General features: G+C 41.4%; 2 protein-coding genes across 2 annotated transcripts; both read right to left on the bottom strand.

Annotated features, from left to right (window-relative positions):
- On the bottom strand, positions 1–3,597 carry cyp21a2 (cytochrome P450, family 21, subfamily A, polypeptide 2). The gene is made up of 12 exons (XM_069656936.1): positions 3,477–3,597; positions 3,171–3,359; positions 2,949–3,038; positions 2,707–2,861; positions 2,440–2,535; positions 2,108–2,218; positions 1,923–2,009; positions 1,622–1,705; positions 1,322–1,435; positions 1,058–1,224; positions 375–478; positions 1–254 (listed from the first exon to the last, which is right to left on the bottom strand). Exons 1-12 carry the CDS (start codon positions 3,595–3,597, stop codon positions 1–3), a joined length of 1,572 nt encoding a protein of 523 aa, XP_069513037.1.
- A 662-nt stretch (positions 3,598–4,259) lies between these two features.
- On the bottom strand, positions 4,260–9,381 carry tnxba (tenascin XBa). Its single transcript, XM_069655706.1, has 14 exons — positions 9,261–9,381; positions 8,686–8,817; positions 7,345–8,550; positions 7,080–7,202; positions 6,811–6,954; positions 6,592–6,711; positions 6,341–6,496; positions 6,131–6,243; positions 5,895–6,027; positions 5,643–5,794; positions 5,450–5,546; positions 5,200–5,361; positions 4,931–5,094; positions 4,260–4,450 (listed from the first exon to the last, which is right to left on the bottom strand). The coding sequence occupies exons 1-14, from the start codon at positions 9,379–9,381 to the stop codon at positions 4,352–4,354; spliced, it is 2,922 nt and encodes a 973-aa protein (XP_069511807.1). The 3' UTR covers positions 4,260–4,351.
- Between the last annotated feature and the right edge of the window lie 6,383 nt (positions 9,382–15,764).

Consider the following 15,764-nt stretch of genomic DNA (forward strand, 5'->3'; position numbering starts at 1 on the left):
TCAGGGAGTAGAAACAACTCTTGGCTGAGCTATAACCGTGTAGGATTTGATCTTGAGCACGACACTAGCAACTCCCCTCAGGTCGGGCAGAGAGGCCTCGCTCTCAGAAGGGATGAACTGGAAATCTCTCAACAAGTATGCAGTGAACAGAAAGAGCTCCATTTTGGCAACGGACTCTCCAAGGCAGAGGCGAGCCCCCCCTCCGAAAGGGATCAGGGCACGGGTGGAGCCTCCTCCCCCTTCCAGGAAGCGCTCTGAAAGAGAGAGAGAGAGAGAGAGAGAGAGAGAAAGAGAGAGAGAGAGAGAGAGAGAGGTTACTTTATTTAAGATCTCCTGAGCCAAGGAATGCACTTTATCCCACAGTTAGACTGTACCTGGTCTGAAGCTGTACGGGTCAACCCACACTGCAGGATCATGATGTGCTCCAAAAAGATTAGGAATGATAACTGTGTTCTTGGGGATGAAGTAACCTGCAATACTAAACAAAGGTTTAGGTTAGACATTTTCCTTAATGTACAGTAAAGACAGTGTCAGGAGGGATTATATGTTGTGAAAGACACTAAAAAAAGGTTTTAAGAGCGAGAGAGCCACAGGTTGTCATGCTTGATGCTTTTATTTTGCCAATGTAACTGCTGTAAGCCTATGTCGACTTATTTCCTGTTTTGATTAAGGGGCTTTTATTTTGAAATACATTTGGTATGCACCGACTTCCTGGTGATTCCAAAAATACCGTTGGTGAGGAGAAACGATAAAATACAAGACCAATGGGTGAAATGTTCCATGTATGAACACCCTGAAGAGGCATAAGGTTCGTTTCTGTAGCAACACTGAAATGTTAACATATTTTTTGTGTCTAAAGAAGTTTTAAACTAATAATAGTCCTGCGGCGGTTTAAGTAGCCTAAGTACCGGTAAGCTAGTTTTGCCATAATTTTGCCATAGTTTTAACATATTTGACGTGTTTTGTCACCAGTTCTTACGTTGTGTAGGGATTTTATATAACTCTTAAAATCATGAGTTTAAGGTACCATCATTAGGTGGAATATGCTACAGCTGACCTGCTGTCTCTGACGGCTCTGTGTGGCACCGCCAGCGGGGCAACAGGCCTCAGTCTGAGCACCTCATTGATCAGAGAGCTCAGGACCGGAAGTCTGTGTCTGTCACTGTACTTGGGGTATCTTCCCTCTAGTACTGTGCACAGCTCCTCATACACCTTTGTCTGCACCTAAAGGTTCGAGCAAAAAAGAAGACAGTCAATGAGACAAACGTCAGGGTGTGTGTATACAATACATAGATAGATTTCTTGTAGATATGTGTCTTACCTCTGGTCTGTGCAAGAGGAAGGCCACAGTCCAGCTGAGCCAGGCTGCTGTGGTCTCTGTTCCCCCGATGAGAAGGTCCACAGTGGCCATGTGAACATGAATATCTGTCAGGAGCTGTAGAGACAAAGACTTGTCATTAAGTACATCAGTAATATATACATTACATTATTTTACATAATTCAGGAAAAACATGACCTCTCAAAATTAACCGGTGGATAATATATAAATGTCTCTCAATACAGTTCATTTTCTTCTCTCAAAACAGTTTAAAATTTTCCCTTTACTTTTCTATGTACTTACAGCTCCATGTTTTGTGTTCTGATGTGCGTCAAGGCCTTGGAGGAGAGATCCTGTAATGGAGTCTTCGTTTGTTTTGTCTTGAGACTGTACAGATAACAAAGCAACAAAAACATATGTGTTTTATTCATTGTAACAGGCTGTTTTGATTTTTGTGATACTAACAATTAGGCTTATATTTTTACAGTTTTATGTTATCTTAACACCAAGCCACACTTATTTCACGCCTGACCTTTGCAATTGACATAAATGTATCTTTTTTTAGTTGACAGGCAGTGACAAGTTTTTTCGCCTTAATACTAACCTTGTAGTCATTAAGATGTTTTCTTATAATTTCATCTCTCCTGGCCACCTCTTTCAGTAGACGAGCAAACACAGGATTGGGCAATTTCTTTGAGAGGACAAATTACATAATGTTTGAAATCCCTTCAAAAGATGTTTGCTTGCCTTTCCTGTGATCTACAGTCAACAGAGGGAATATTTACTGACTCTGAGCAGTGGGAAGGAGTCCAGAGCAGAAATCCAAGAGGAGCCCCACAGAGCGACAATCTCATTCAGACAGCTGTGCAGCTCCTGCAGCTCTATAGAATGCTTGTCATACTGGACAAACACAGAGGTTTAAATTAAACACATAAGTTACAGAGCTGCACATTATGAACACAGTTATGGTACTGTATATGAGTTAAAAAAAAGGAAACATAAACAGACAATCAAGCACAGGTCTGCCACAACCACAACTGTTCATTGATGGAAAAGCAGATTTTGCAATCCAACTCTGACACTCAGAGGTACAAACAAGCTGATAAAGGAAAATGACTCACTTCTTTTCCGAAAGCCAAAGTGGTGATGACATTACTGGCTGCCACTGTGAAATCCTCTGAGAGATCCACAGCACGGCCTTGATATTGCATCAAAACCTAAACAGTGAACAAACAAAAAGCTTTATCTTTTATTTGACCACTTTGGAAATACCCAAACATTTGGTTTGCTTTCTGGACTTTTCCCGTACATTGGAAGATAGTATGTTTTTTTGAGACACTGAAAGACATGTCCTCTGGAGCTAAACTTGTTTCTCTTGTGCTCTGTACCTTTCTCAGATGCAATGCCTGTCTCTCAATCACGTTGTGCAATGACTGCTGACAGCAGCGCTGCAGTGAACTGTGGACGAGACGACGATGTGCCCTCCACTCCTCATTGTAGTCCCCCAGAGAGATGGTGCGCCCTCCCCCAGACACAATATCACCTAATACAAGTCAGGTGAGGTCATACGTATGTACAACAATACAATACTTATGAATGCTATGATTGCAAAGAGGTTTGAGTTGTTTACCTGTGTATGAAACTGGTCTACCAGCAAAGTCTGACCATTTTTTCACTAGTGCTTCTCTTATGACTTCACTGCTGTTAAGTACCACCATGGCTGAAAAACAACAGGATTTATGCGTGGTGGCCAGCGTTAACCAACCGTACAAGAAAAAATCTTTTACACTTTTTAAAATGGAATTTAATTAAAATACTGTCAAGTTAATGAATCTGAAAGAATGATCATTACTTGTGTTTCCACATTTAAGCCGGTAGATGTTTCCATACCGCTGTGCCAGATTAGTCAGGTGAATTGGCAGATGATCGTGTGTCAGCTCCTTCATATTGCCTATGAGGAAGAGACTGGGAGGACCTGGGAGTGAAGGAGATGAGGGGCCGGGATGAAACTGATACAGACACTGCAGCAGTTTGGATTTTGCTACAGGAAGGCGGAATAAGAAAGACAAAGGTAGAACAGAGACATTAAAATACTAGATTATACAACCAGCATGGTCACATTTTTATAAAATCCATTGATAATTACTGGTAGACTTACTTCCCTTATGGTTTTCTTGTTCAGATTTTTCTCTCTGACCAGAGGTGCAGATCAGTACCATCAACAGCAGTACAACTAGGAGTACAGCCCCCACACTGATCACTGATATTTCTATTGCCATGCTGTGTCTTCTTAGTGGTGTCCGACTCCAGAAAGCTGGTCAGCACACCACTTGCCCCATTTATAGCCTCCTCAGCAGTCTGTTAGCCAGTCAGTGTGCAACAATGTTTTTTCAAATGAAGGACATCTAAATATTTTCTTGCGTCAGCATATCTGATAATGACATGAAACAACACAAGAAAGAGCCTGATAAACATGGCTGGATTGCTGAAGGGTATGAAAACACATCACAGTTGACGTGACAGTCAGCTACACTGGCGTGTGTTTATCTTGGAAAGCAGGGAATGAAGAATCTGTTTTCTGTACATTTTTATGTTTTAATTTACCTTTAAAATGCAAAGAAAGATGACACTTCAGACCCACATTAGCCACATTTATTCCAATGGAGTGAGACAGTGCATATTTAATTACAGTAGTAGTGGGGTGCAAACCATTGTGGCGCTCAAGAAGGTTTGAGAGTCAAAACAAACTGTTTTAATGGACGGTTTAGGCAAAACAGTAGAACAGTATACAAAAAGTAGCAATAGAAATATTCTCCACAACTTTCCAGAAAAGAAGAGACAAGAGAAGAATCTTGCACATTGACTCAAATGTACTGACAGCTGCTATTACAACTATCGAACCACTGTCAAAGCTATTTCAGTTGGAAAGTGACATGCAACAACTGTAAGATCCACTGTCTTCTGGATTTCTGGAGCGGTCAGATGAAGGGTTGTCAGGATGGAGAATCCAATGACTGAGAGACTGATGTTCTCTTAGCCATGAGTTGCAGGAGAGAATCTGGACGGTCTGAACTTCATCTCAGTGAAGGGAATGGAAGAGTCTTTACCTTTCCAGTCTATCCAGACTATTCCCTGTATCAAAAGAAGAACAAAGGTGATGATACTTGGTTAGTGTGGGGAATCATACGTGATTAAAATCGTTAAAGCCTCTGGACATGTATCTTGAATAAGTATAAAGGTATGTATGTTTGAATCGCCAGAGTCAGAATTGGAGGATGAAGCAGAGGCCCTGCCACCAATGGATGAAGCGAACGCAGGGTGTTAAAAGCCGAATAGCTGCTTTGTGACTTCTCCTATGATTGGATCAGTGAATTAATTATGTGATAAATATCTGAGCTTAACCACACCAAAGTTAAACCCAACATCGTGAAACTTCAAATAAACTTACATGACATTATCTGGGTTTTGGATTTAAACCCATTTGTAATACTGTTTAGATGCTTACTATTATATTCACAAGTCCCTAAATTACGTAGTACAAAACCCTGATTTGGGTTTCCAGTGGCTTTGAAAATACATTAGTCTAGGTTCAGTTAGAGAGGTCTATTGTACCTGATTATTACTGTTGATACCATAAAGACCATTCAGGTTGGTCTTATAGCAGTTTTTGTACCACCAGCCTCCCATGTAGGCCCTGGAACAGTGGATCCCAAGAGGATCTGGATCCTTGTCCCGGGTTGAGAATGGACGGCCATTATGGTACCTCATAGAGTCACCTGAAATAGAAATAAAAATAAAGTTAGATTGTAACAAGTTAAAAAGCATTTATTGTATAATATAGTATGTGCCATGGGAAAATGTAACTTCTATCCAGTTTTCACCTGCAGTTCCAGTATAGCCAGACACTTCAAGCGTATAATGCTTTTCCGCTGACTCAATGGAGAAGTTGGTGTAGTGAGCGTAAGCAGTATCATTTCCAGATCGCATATCCACTCTCAGACTCACAGGGCCGACACTGGTCAGATTATGAAGAAGCTCATTTCCTAGTAATGGTAGAAATGAGAAGTTAAGGCTAATTGATTGAATAAACATTTTGGTGGACATGTGATGCTATAAAAACTTCGTCAGTACCAAGCCAAAACTCTTCGCTGAGGTTTCCAAAGCCAGCACTGTATTCACTCCAGGTTCTGTAGAAATCTAGCTTTCCATTCATTCTCCTTTGGAACACCTGAAAAACAAGCACCAGATTGTTTCTATGTTCTTAATCTATTTTGCCAATCTTTCATTGAAAAAATGTACTTCTGATGTATACAGTTTGTCTCACCGTCCAGCCGCCTCCATCAGTCTCCATGTCACAGTAAACTCTGACTGGTCGTCCCTCTTTTCCCTGTGGGTAGATATCCACCTCTCCTGACTGCAGAGCTCCATTCAGAAGCTCCTGAGAGCACTCGGTAGGGAAAGGGAAGCGCAGTTTTCCTAATGGATGAAAAAAACTTAGAGCTTAGAGAAACTTAGGCTTAGAGGTGCTGATGCGTCTCATAAATCAATAGGGACTGCTTTACATAAAAGATGATACCTGTGATGAACTCTGTGGTGACAACAGATGTGTAGTGTCCATCTCGCTCGCCTTGTACCAGAACAATATAGCGTGACATTGGCAACAGCCCTGTCAGCTTATACTCTGTAATGGATGAGTCCAGGATCACTTCCTAATGTACACAAAAAAAACGCACATAGTTAATCTCTCAGGCGATTCTGTAAATGTTGAAGCTCTCTTTTTGCTCTATATGCTGATGATGTAGTAATATTCACCCTTGTCTCCTCGCCTGCCACCTGGTAGATAAGTCTGTAGCTGTGATAAACAACAGTGGTTGTCCTCCATGCTATCACTGCAGAGCGAGCATCCACCTCGCTGGCTTTAACCACTGAGGAACACAGATATTGACAAGTACTTAGTTGAAGCTGTATACATACGATAGTAAATGAGCCAGATCTCCCTTTATTCCTCTCCTTTCTACTCACCATTGGCGGTTGTAAATGTAGTTGAGATGGCCATGCTCTGAAGACTGTCCTTCTGGCTCAGGACTTTGACTGTGTACAGGGTGCCTCTCTGCAGGCCTCTCAGCTGATGCTCCACTGAGTTTCCAGACAGCATCACTGTCACAGTTACATTAGGAGCTGTGGCAAGAAGGAGCATTAACAGCATTTAGATTGGTCATTAGTGCTTTGTCATTAGTCATTAGGGTATGGTTGCATACATATGGCACACTCACTCTTGGAGGACTCATAGCTGATGATGAAGCGGTCTACTTTCCCCAGACTGGGTGTCCATTGTAGCAAAGCTCTCGTGTCCGACACATTGACAACTTGTAGATGTGTTGGAGGGGCGGGCACTGCAGGCGAGACATCATACATTGTCAGTTTGTTGCTGTTTTTAAATGCTAAGGCAGACAAGTAGCTGTACATTACAGTAAGCACATCTAACTCTGTACCTGTGGTGATAATGGATGTGAGTGCCTCACTCTGGGTTCTGCCATGTGTGGTAGTTACAGTGATAATAAAGGAGGATCCAGCTGACAACTTGGACAGAACCACATAAGAGTGCTGAGAGTCCACGGTCACAAAGCGGCTCTCCCCTAGCAGGACGATACATCATAAATATCCCACTCTGACACTGAACACTTTCAAATAGAAGATTAACACTTGTTCATACCAAGCATGGAAATTTTAAGACATGCTGTGCAGTCAGCCATTGACAGACCTGTGACGATGTTGGTGTATGTGACCCTGAAGCCTGAGAATGTGGTCTTTGGTTTAGACCAGGAAACAGTGAGAGAAGACTCTGTGACATTGCTGAAAATCATCTCTGTGGCTGGTTCAGGACCTGGTCAGAGACAACAAGGAGATTGTTATTCATATTTTAGTAAGAAAACCACAAAAACAAACCTGCTGTAATCATTGCACCCAGTACTAGTCATGGTGGCGGAAGTATGCACAATTGACAAAAGAAGCACTAATTGAATTACCTGTAATTGCAGTTACTCTGTGAATCTTTGATCTCCTCTCAGCTGCTGTACCATATACCTGCAGGACATAGCCTGTGTTTGCCCGAAGGTTACTGAACTCCACTGAGCGTACATTGCCAGGAACCACCATAGAGATCCTCTTGGTTTCAGCTTTGCCTCTAGATCCAACCGTTTTACCAGAGGTGGCAGTTGTGTTGGTGCTCTCAGTCTGTACATGGACTTCAGTTGTGTTCTTAGCTGTGGCCTTTTCTCCCTCGAGGGTTTCTTCTTCAAAGTCCTCATGGTCATCTACGTCACCCTCTGCCCGTGGCTCTCTTCTGATCACGGTAAAGTTCTTGAACATACCTTGTGGTGCTGACCATGTGACTGTAAAGCTGTAGGAAGAGATGTTTCCAACCTTTACCGAACCTAATCCAGATCCTCGAAATCTCCTTGCGCTCCCAGAGCCATGGGTAGTTGTTTGGTCCTGCAGAACCCGAGCCTCAACTGATGTGGTTGCATTCACTAAGTACTGACTCCTCTGTGTACCCTTGTCTTTTCCAATCTTGCCGGCTTCAGTGTTTCTGTTGTCAACAGATTGCACATTTGTAGTTTCTACTTTGACCTTGATGCGTTTGTGTCCAGATGACTGAGTAGCATTCTTCTCAGCCAGTGTGGACTGCTCCATGGTCTCCTTCCCTGCTCTGGTTTTGTTTGTTCCTGCAACTTTGGACAGAATGGTCACAATTTTAACCGTGCTATTGGATTTCTTTATAACCTGGGTTACATTGGCATGAGGTTCGTCTTTTAGTTGGTCAGATTTAGGATGAGTGTGACTGGCAGTTCCTTCTTTAACAAGCTTGATGTCAGTTTTTTGAAGGACCCTTTTAGTGGTCAGAACTGCTGTTTTGCCTTTGCGGGCCTCTTCTTGCTTTCTTCCCTCATGCCTCAACAGAACTTGACCCACAGTTGGGCGACTGGTTCTTGTAGCACTTGAAGAGTCTTTAATAGTTACCTTCTTTATGGAAGATTCTTGTTTTGCTTTGGCACTAGTAGCCACTTTTGGTTTAGTGTCAGTCTCCTTGGCTTCAGACCCTTTTTTCTGCTCCTTTTTCTGGAAGAGTGTCTGCTCAACTTTGGTGATTTTCTCTTGCATGTGTTCCCTGTCTTTGCTCACCTGCAGGGTCACTGTTTCCACTGTTACCTTGACCTTTCCTTTGGAAGTCTCTGAAATTGTAGGACATTGGTAACAAACAAAGTGAGGATGAGATTGTACTCAAAGTTTAACAAAATAATTACTTTATCTGGCTAGAAAATATGTGTGTCTAATGTTGCCAAATCCAAATTAGAGTTCTTACTTACTTTTATTACATTCAGCTCCTTGTGCACACTTAATGCAGTCTGGACCCGTGAATCCCTGTTGGCAGACACATTTTCCCTTCTGACATTCTCCGTTGCCACTACAGTCACGTGGACAATTTGCAGAACATGGACCTGTGCAGCAACAAAAATAGTTAAATCTATACACCTATTCACCGTATTTACACAGTAGCTATTTTCTCCTGACAGTGGGAAGATCAGTTGCGGGTATAAAGTTGTATTACAATCATAATCATTTCAATGTCTTTTCATTAATGACAAACTGAAAAGACAATGGACCTGGACGGACAACTGACCATATTTCAAAAGAAAACTGTTTGTTAACCCATTAGCTTAAGTAAGACAACAGCTAATGTTAGCATTCAACCATGTCCTAGCTTGACTAGTATCGTCAGCTATCCTCAATTTATTCGACTCAAAACCTGTAACACCTGTGACATAATAGCAATTGCGCTTCCAAACCTGAGCGTATCGTCAGAGGAAAGTGGCCGCTCTATGAATATGGTCAGTTAAGTTATGTCAATTTTGAAAATCTGGTGGACATGACAGAATCATACATTTATCTTTTAAAGATGACATTTCCATTTCCAGTCGCGCCACACGTCCTTTCAGCGCGGCCATCTCAGCCTCACATCCCCCAGTGCAGCCACCAGGCAACAAGCTGATCTTATGGGTCATCACCAGAGGAGCACCAGGCTTCAGCTTCAGCTCCTGCTCCTTGGTTTTGCTCGATTCACAGCCTTCACTGATGACCACCTTGATTGGTTGTGAAGGGGCTGGCTTTTCTTTGGTGCTTGTGCTGGTGGGAGCTTTAACTACAGCGGTCTGATTGGCAGAGGATGTTGCCTTCCCAGGCTTGTCTTTTGGATTCTTGACATCACTGGTGGAGTAAGATTTAGCTACAACAGTCTGGTTGACGGAGGCTGTGGGCTTGTTTTTGGTGGTTGTAGCTCCACGGGCAGCAGCAGACATTGGGGATGTTGACTGAACATTTTGAACTCCAGTGGGGCCAGCCTTGTCTTTGGTAGTCTTCACTTCTCTGGTTGAAGGAGATTTCATGGAAACAGTCTGATTGACCGATGGTTGGAGTTTGTCTTTGGTGGTTTTAACACTGCTGACTGAAGTGGGCTTGTCTTTGGTGTCACTGACTGTAGTAGCCTTTACTGCTGCTGACGGAGTGGTTTGAATTACTGCTGGGCTGGGCTTGCTTTTTGTGGAGGCTGGAGTGGGTGAAACAGTCTGATTGACTGTGTTTGGCTTTAGGGTTGAACGAATGGTCTGTTTGGCGAGAGCAGCAGTGGTCTTTGGTTTTGACGGCGTGAAAACGGCATTGGGTTTACTCGCTTCGCTTCCTGTCGAGTGTCTCCCCTCATTGGTCGGGGATTGAAAGGAGGGAAATGGGGTGAGAAGGAGGAGAAGTCCTAGAGTAAACAGCATTTTGAGCCAGCAGCAGAAGCAGCCAGAGATGGTATTGGCTTTGGTGGATCTTTATGTATGTTACCGTAAAATTCCTACTTCCTCTATATTTCTGTGACCACTTGTGAAGGGTAATATGCCAGGTCTCTCCTAGAAATGAAAAAAAAAATGAAAGAGCTGCGTTATGACTGAGTGTAATACCAAACATTCTATGCCAAATAATTTTATAACTCATCCCAAGAACGGCTTTGCTGAGCATACATGCTTCACTTCCACAAAGTTCCCATTCACACTTTGACGCTTCCTAGTACCACCTTTCATTAGCCATCAAGAAGTGCCTAAAGCAAGGGACCACATAACTTTCCTTCTTACATTTATATCGAACACACATTTTGAAAACACTTCAGCATTAGTACTTATATGCTACAGGTTCTCTAAAAGTTATATGCTTGATGTGACATTTAAAAGGACCTATCATTCAAGTTGGATGGCCGTGCATAACATTTCTAACATACTCAATTGGTTTTCTTGCATTGTGCTGCACATACTTTTATGTGACACTATTGAACTCTCTTTATCCAATTTTCCCTGAGCACCAGTTCAAGACAGTTGAGGAGTAGGCTTAATGAACAAAATATTACTGAGCTGAGAACTCCCTTAATTCCTCCAACTGAATAAACAGTGTCTTATGTTCTGTTATAAACCTTTTTATATGGTACACCTTAAAAGTGAAGAAAACCGAAGAATTGAAGAATTGAAGCAGTGTTCCAATCAGCCATAATAGTTAATTCACTGGCTTGGCAAACCAAGTCAAATCTAAATTAGCTGATTTGGAACAGGAAGGAAGAAGGTGATTTGAGCGGGAAGTCTACGGAGTCTGCTGGAGAGACTATGCAGAGAGGTAACAGAGCATCACTGTATAGAACTGAGGGACACTGTACGTCTTTCACTATACAGACGGTTACATAATCCACTGCACCCACAACCCATAAAACCACAAAATGAAATATGTGCAACCCAAGCTTTAAATCTGCAGAAAATCTAATAAATCATGCAGCATGCAAACACATTAGGATGCTTTGCTACACAGCAAGCTATTTTTAAAAAATATCTTTCCTTGGAGTGCACTCCATTAATAGGCTGCAGTATTATATATATATAATATTATTATTTTTTTATAGAATTAAAAATATTAAAGATCAAATAAATGAAGGTAAATTACAGTGACTATAATATTAAACATCAGGTTCTCCGCTCACTGAAACTTGTGCATGGCAGCCTTTTAATGTCAGCAACTAACACACAGTGTTTTACAACAACATGAGGTTTTCCACCAAATTAACTTATTCAAAGCCATTAAAATATGTTAAACTATCCACAATAAATGCAATATGACATGAACCAATATCAGCAGACATCTAAATTAAGTGTATGAGTCTTTCCATTCCAATAACCAATCTAATATTACACTGGGGAAAAAAAGGCTTACCAGAATAATGATTTAGTTCTTGGCTTTATCTTTTTCTTTGTGTTGCTCCCTCCATCTGAAAAGCTGGATATGATCTGGTTGGAAAGTGGTGATAGAAAGGACCACCACTAGAAAGAAGGAGAGTGATAAAGTCTGCTCCTACTTAAGGACCCCCCCACTCCTCCACCACGCCTAGTGGTCCCACTCTCTCAACCACCACGGAAAATATTTGTATTGGACACACGAAAAGGGTGGCATTTTTACACACATTTAGATATCAGATATGATCAGTTACTTTCTTATATTCAGCTTTCTTCTTTCTATTTTGTGTAACATGTCTGTTAGTTAATTGCTGTAAATACTAGACATTTTGCTGGTAGATCAAACATTTGAATGGATCCAATTCGAGTTAATTATTTCAGTAATTTTTAGACATTTGAATAATGCATGACTTGAGCTTTTTTTTGGGTTAAATTTTACATCTAATATGAACAGACTCTTAGTTAACTCGCAGTCTTGCTTTTAAACTGTAACACAGTAGCTGCTGAGACATGTTTAGTGTTCTTTCATACTGTAACTGGACGTTTGCATGTTTAAGCTTTGTATAGCTGATGACAGTTATGTCAGTGTCTGCCGTATGTAAGCTGACTTTTACCAGACATTGCTGACACCTAGACACAGCTTTGATTGAATAGAGCGCTAGTCTGAGAATCATGATTCAGCTGGAATACATAGAATAACACTGCAGGTATTCAGTGCTGACTCTGGGGGACAGCAACCTCTGGCTATATGAATCGGCTGTTTGTTGGAAGTAATGAGATGTAACTACGTGGGAGTTATGTAAGTGACCAAAAATCCACCAGATTTAAGGAATGCTCTGTGAAGGCCCTGAGTCTCTGACCAACTGGCCACCCACCATCCCACCTTTTGTAAACCACATGAAGACAAGTATATGGAGGGTCTTGAGCAAACAGGACATAAGTGACATTTTACTAATTTTACAGGGGAGCAAAAACAAAAGTTTATATCATTGGAGCTTTTTATATCTAAAAATCATGTATGATATGCTGACATTGATTAAGATTCACTATATACAATATTTTTCTTCAGTACTTTTACGATATCCTGGATTTCAGTTAGTCACCCAGCTCGAGCCATAGTTTTATATAATAGTCCTAAACTCAGATGTAATACATCCTTGAGGCTATTGTGTACACTCTTGTCCTTTAAGAATACAACTAAGACACAACCTCAATGAGTCTAATAGGATTCTCTATATAAGTAAAATATAATTATGACATAAGATTATTTAGTTAAGACGGCATGTGAAACCATGTTGCAGAATGGTTGTGAAACTCTGACCAATGCTGAAGAAACACCTCTCTCATACTATTACTGTTACATGTACTGACTCTATATATGTCACATCGGAGGCATGTAAGAACCCACACAGTAAAACTATATATTTAACATTAGGTATTTTTGTTGCTAATGTGTTGAGCAAACATGTTTTCCTTGGCAAGTACACCATGTTCTGATACTGACAGACGACCAACCTACAGTAATGCAGTATGATGGTCTTTGGACATGTCAGATGCAACAGCTGATGCTGCACACTGAGCCAGTCAGCACCATATGACAGTGCAAGAAAGGAGCTGATTGCTACTTGGAGAAACAGTTAATGGTACTTGATTGGCCTGTATATAATAATCTTTGTCTTCTAATTCCTGATAAAAACCTGGATTTTTGTCAAAACTGGGCAAGTTGAGGTTTGTTGATGTTGTCAGAGGAGAGAGGTGACTAAAGCCCCTTTCCAACTGGTGAAAAACCTGCTAACACACAGCTTTTTTGCTTAGTGGTAAAGGTTACAATCAGCATTCAGACCTGGGTCAAATGTTTCTGCTGTAGACCCGGGTAATTATCACCTCAGCTCCGATTGGCAATGATGGGAACACAAAACCCGGGTCGACACGCGAATCTCCTACCCCTTTCTGGCGCGACGCTATGACACGCACAGCTAGAAATTCTGCCTGTCTCTGTCCAAGCAGAGCTCCAACTTTCCAAACTTGTCCGCGTCAAGTTTGATAAATAGACTGAATGAGTAATAGATACAATAACGACCTAACCACCAAAACATCCTCACTGGCATCCATGCTGTTTACCAAAGAGTATAATGTAACCCTGTTTTCGGAGCGTTTGTGACGTCAGACGATGATGCAGCAGAAAAGAGACCGAAAGGAGTATACTCCACGGGCAAGAAAAAGGGACAATCTGCATTTAGGAGCGGGTCTTCCCGGGTCTGAAAAACCCAAGTCAATGCGCTAATTTTGGTGGGAAAGGGGTAAAAGAGAGACATGCAGGAAGCATGAAATAAAGTGCATCTAGCCATACCAGGGAACCTACTTATGATAAAGAGCAGCCCTTACTGTGACAAAGTTAAAAATGTAATGATCCCATTTGCCTACCAATAACATGTTAATCACATATGATGATATGATAGTAATTTAAATACTGACATTACATATACAGATATGTACAAGTAATTGGTTAACAAGCACTGCTCTGTAAGAGACAAACTCAGTCATCTACACACAGATCCTATTAACAGCATGTTTGTATTTATACTTCTGAATTATGGACCCAAATAATGGGGTCTATTTTTCACTTGTCACAGGTGTTGCCAACAAATGAGGGCAGAGTCACAGTGAGCCAGCAAGAACAATACCTTGACCCTGAAACTGACACTTCTGAATGAATTTAAACATAATTCATTTTGACATTTACCTTTTATTTTCCTACTATTAAATGTGTATTGTGAAAAGCGCCTATGCTAATAACATCCCATTCACCTCGATAGTGAGATGAGAAACTAACAGTAATTGACAGTTTAGTGTGGATTCCTGAGTGGGTGGTCCCACTCCATCAGTGCCTCCATCTGCTGGCATCCTCCAGTACCAGCTCCGCCTTCACTCTGATCCTTTCTGCACCTTAGACCACCCTTAAACCGTTGACCTCGTGTTGGCCTTTGGAAAAATGGCTGGAAACACACCTTCACAAACTAAGGCTAATGCACACCTGACAAAACACACAGGTGGTACAAGCACGTTTCACTATCCCCCTGTTCTCAGTTTCAGAGTTGATGCCTAAGCATATTTGATGTGTCTAAGTAGGTGAGCGTGTACTTATAGAGTATGTGTCGGCAAACTATGGATCTAAAAATATATCCACAGTATTGTTAAAACATCACTCTAAATTTAACTTTTGTGATAGAACAACAAACATCCTGATCCATTACTAATCTACTTCTCTTTATAGATTATGACTCTAATCATAAGCACACTGCTTAGTCATGACAAACCAATGATTACTTAAGAAAGCTTCAGTAAGAAAGAAGACAAGTTTTTCAAAAGTGCTGTTGCTGTTGGCGCACTAAAGTAATCCCAAGATGAAAATGTGTGATGCTGAAGTCTTCGTATTTATTTGCCCTTATTGATTCAAATTTAATGAAATGTCTAATGGCAGAGGCTGAAACAGTGCGGGCATTGATCCGGCTGTGATTGAAGTGATGGTCAGTACTCCCATGTTGCTTACATTGGGCCTAGCCTCAGAGATTAGAATAATATAAGCACATAAGCCCTTGCTTGTTCCTCACCTCTCCACCCATGCCCCCCTTCTACTCCTGCGGCACTGCTCCCTCCCACTGCCCCCCGTTTTGTCCCATTACTGCTCACCGAAAACGCAACACGTTTCTGTGTTATATAACTGCGCTGAGTATCTTCTGCAGCATGTTTCAAGCTGACCTAAGAGAACTATCAGATGTTTAGCGATAAGAGCTTTTACCCTTAGCAGATGATGATTGAGGTGATGACATTGAAGTGATCCAGCCTTACGTGCAAACTGTAATGCCACTTAATGTGTAAGCATTGTGCTAACCTGAAATCCACTCCCCCTCTCCCCCCTTCCTCACCTTGCAGATGTTAAGTAAGGAGGGGGGTAACTTTGAGTGGGGTTGACTTGAGTACAGAGATCCCTCTCAGGTCTTTTACTGCCAGTAAGAGAAAAAAAAACTTAAAAAAATATATTCAGCGGGAAAGCTAAATCAAACCAGTACAGCAAACTGAATCACACTATTTGGAGAGACATGAAAGAGAAAATGTTTGAGGACGTACGCCTTTTT

This window comes from Semicossyphus pulcher, unplaced genomic scaffold, assembly GCF_022749685.1.
Source record: "Semicossyphus pulcher isolate SPU_LCO1_2020_fin unplaced genomic scaffold, fSemPul1.0.p SCAF_9, whole genome shotgun sequence".
Lineage (NCBI taxonomy): Eukaryota > Metazoa > Chordata > Actinopteri > Labriformes > Labridae > Semicossyphus > Semicossyphus pulcher.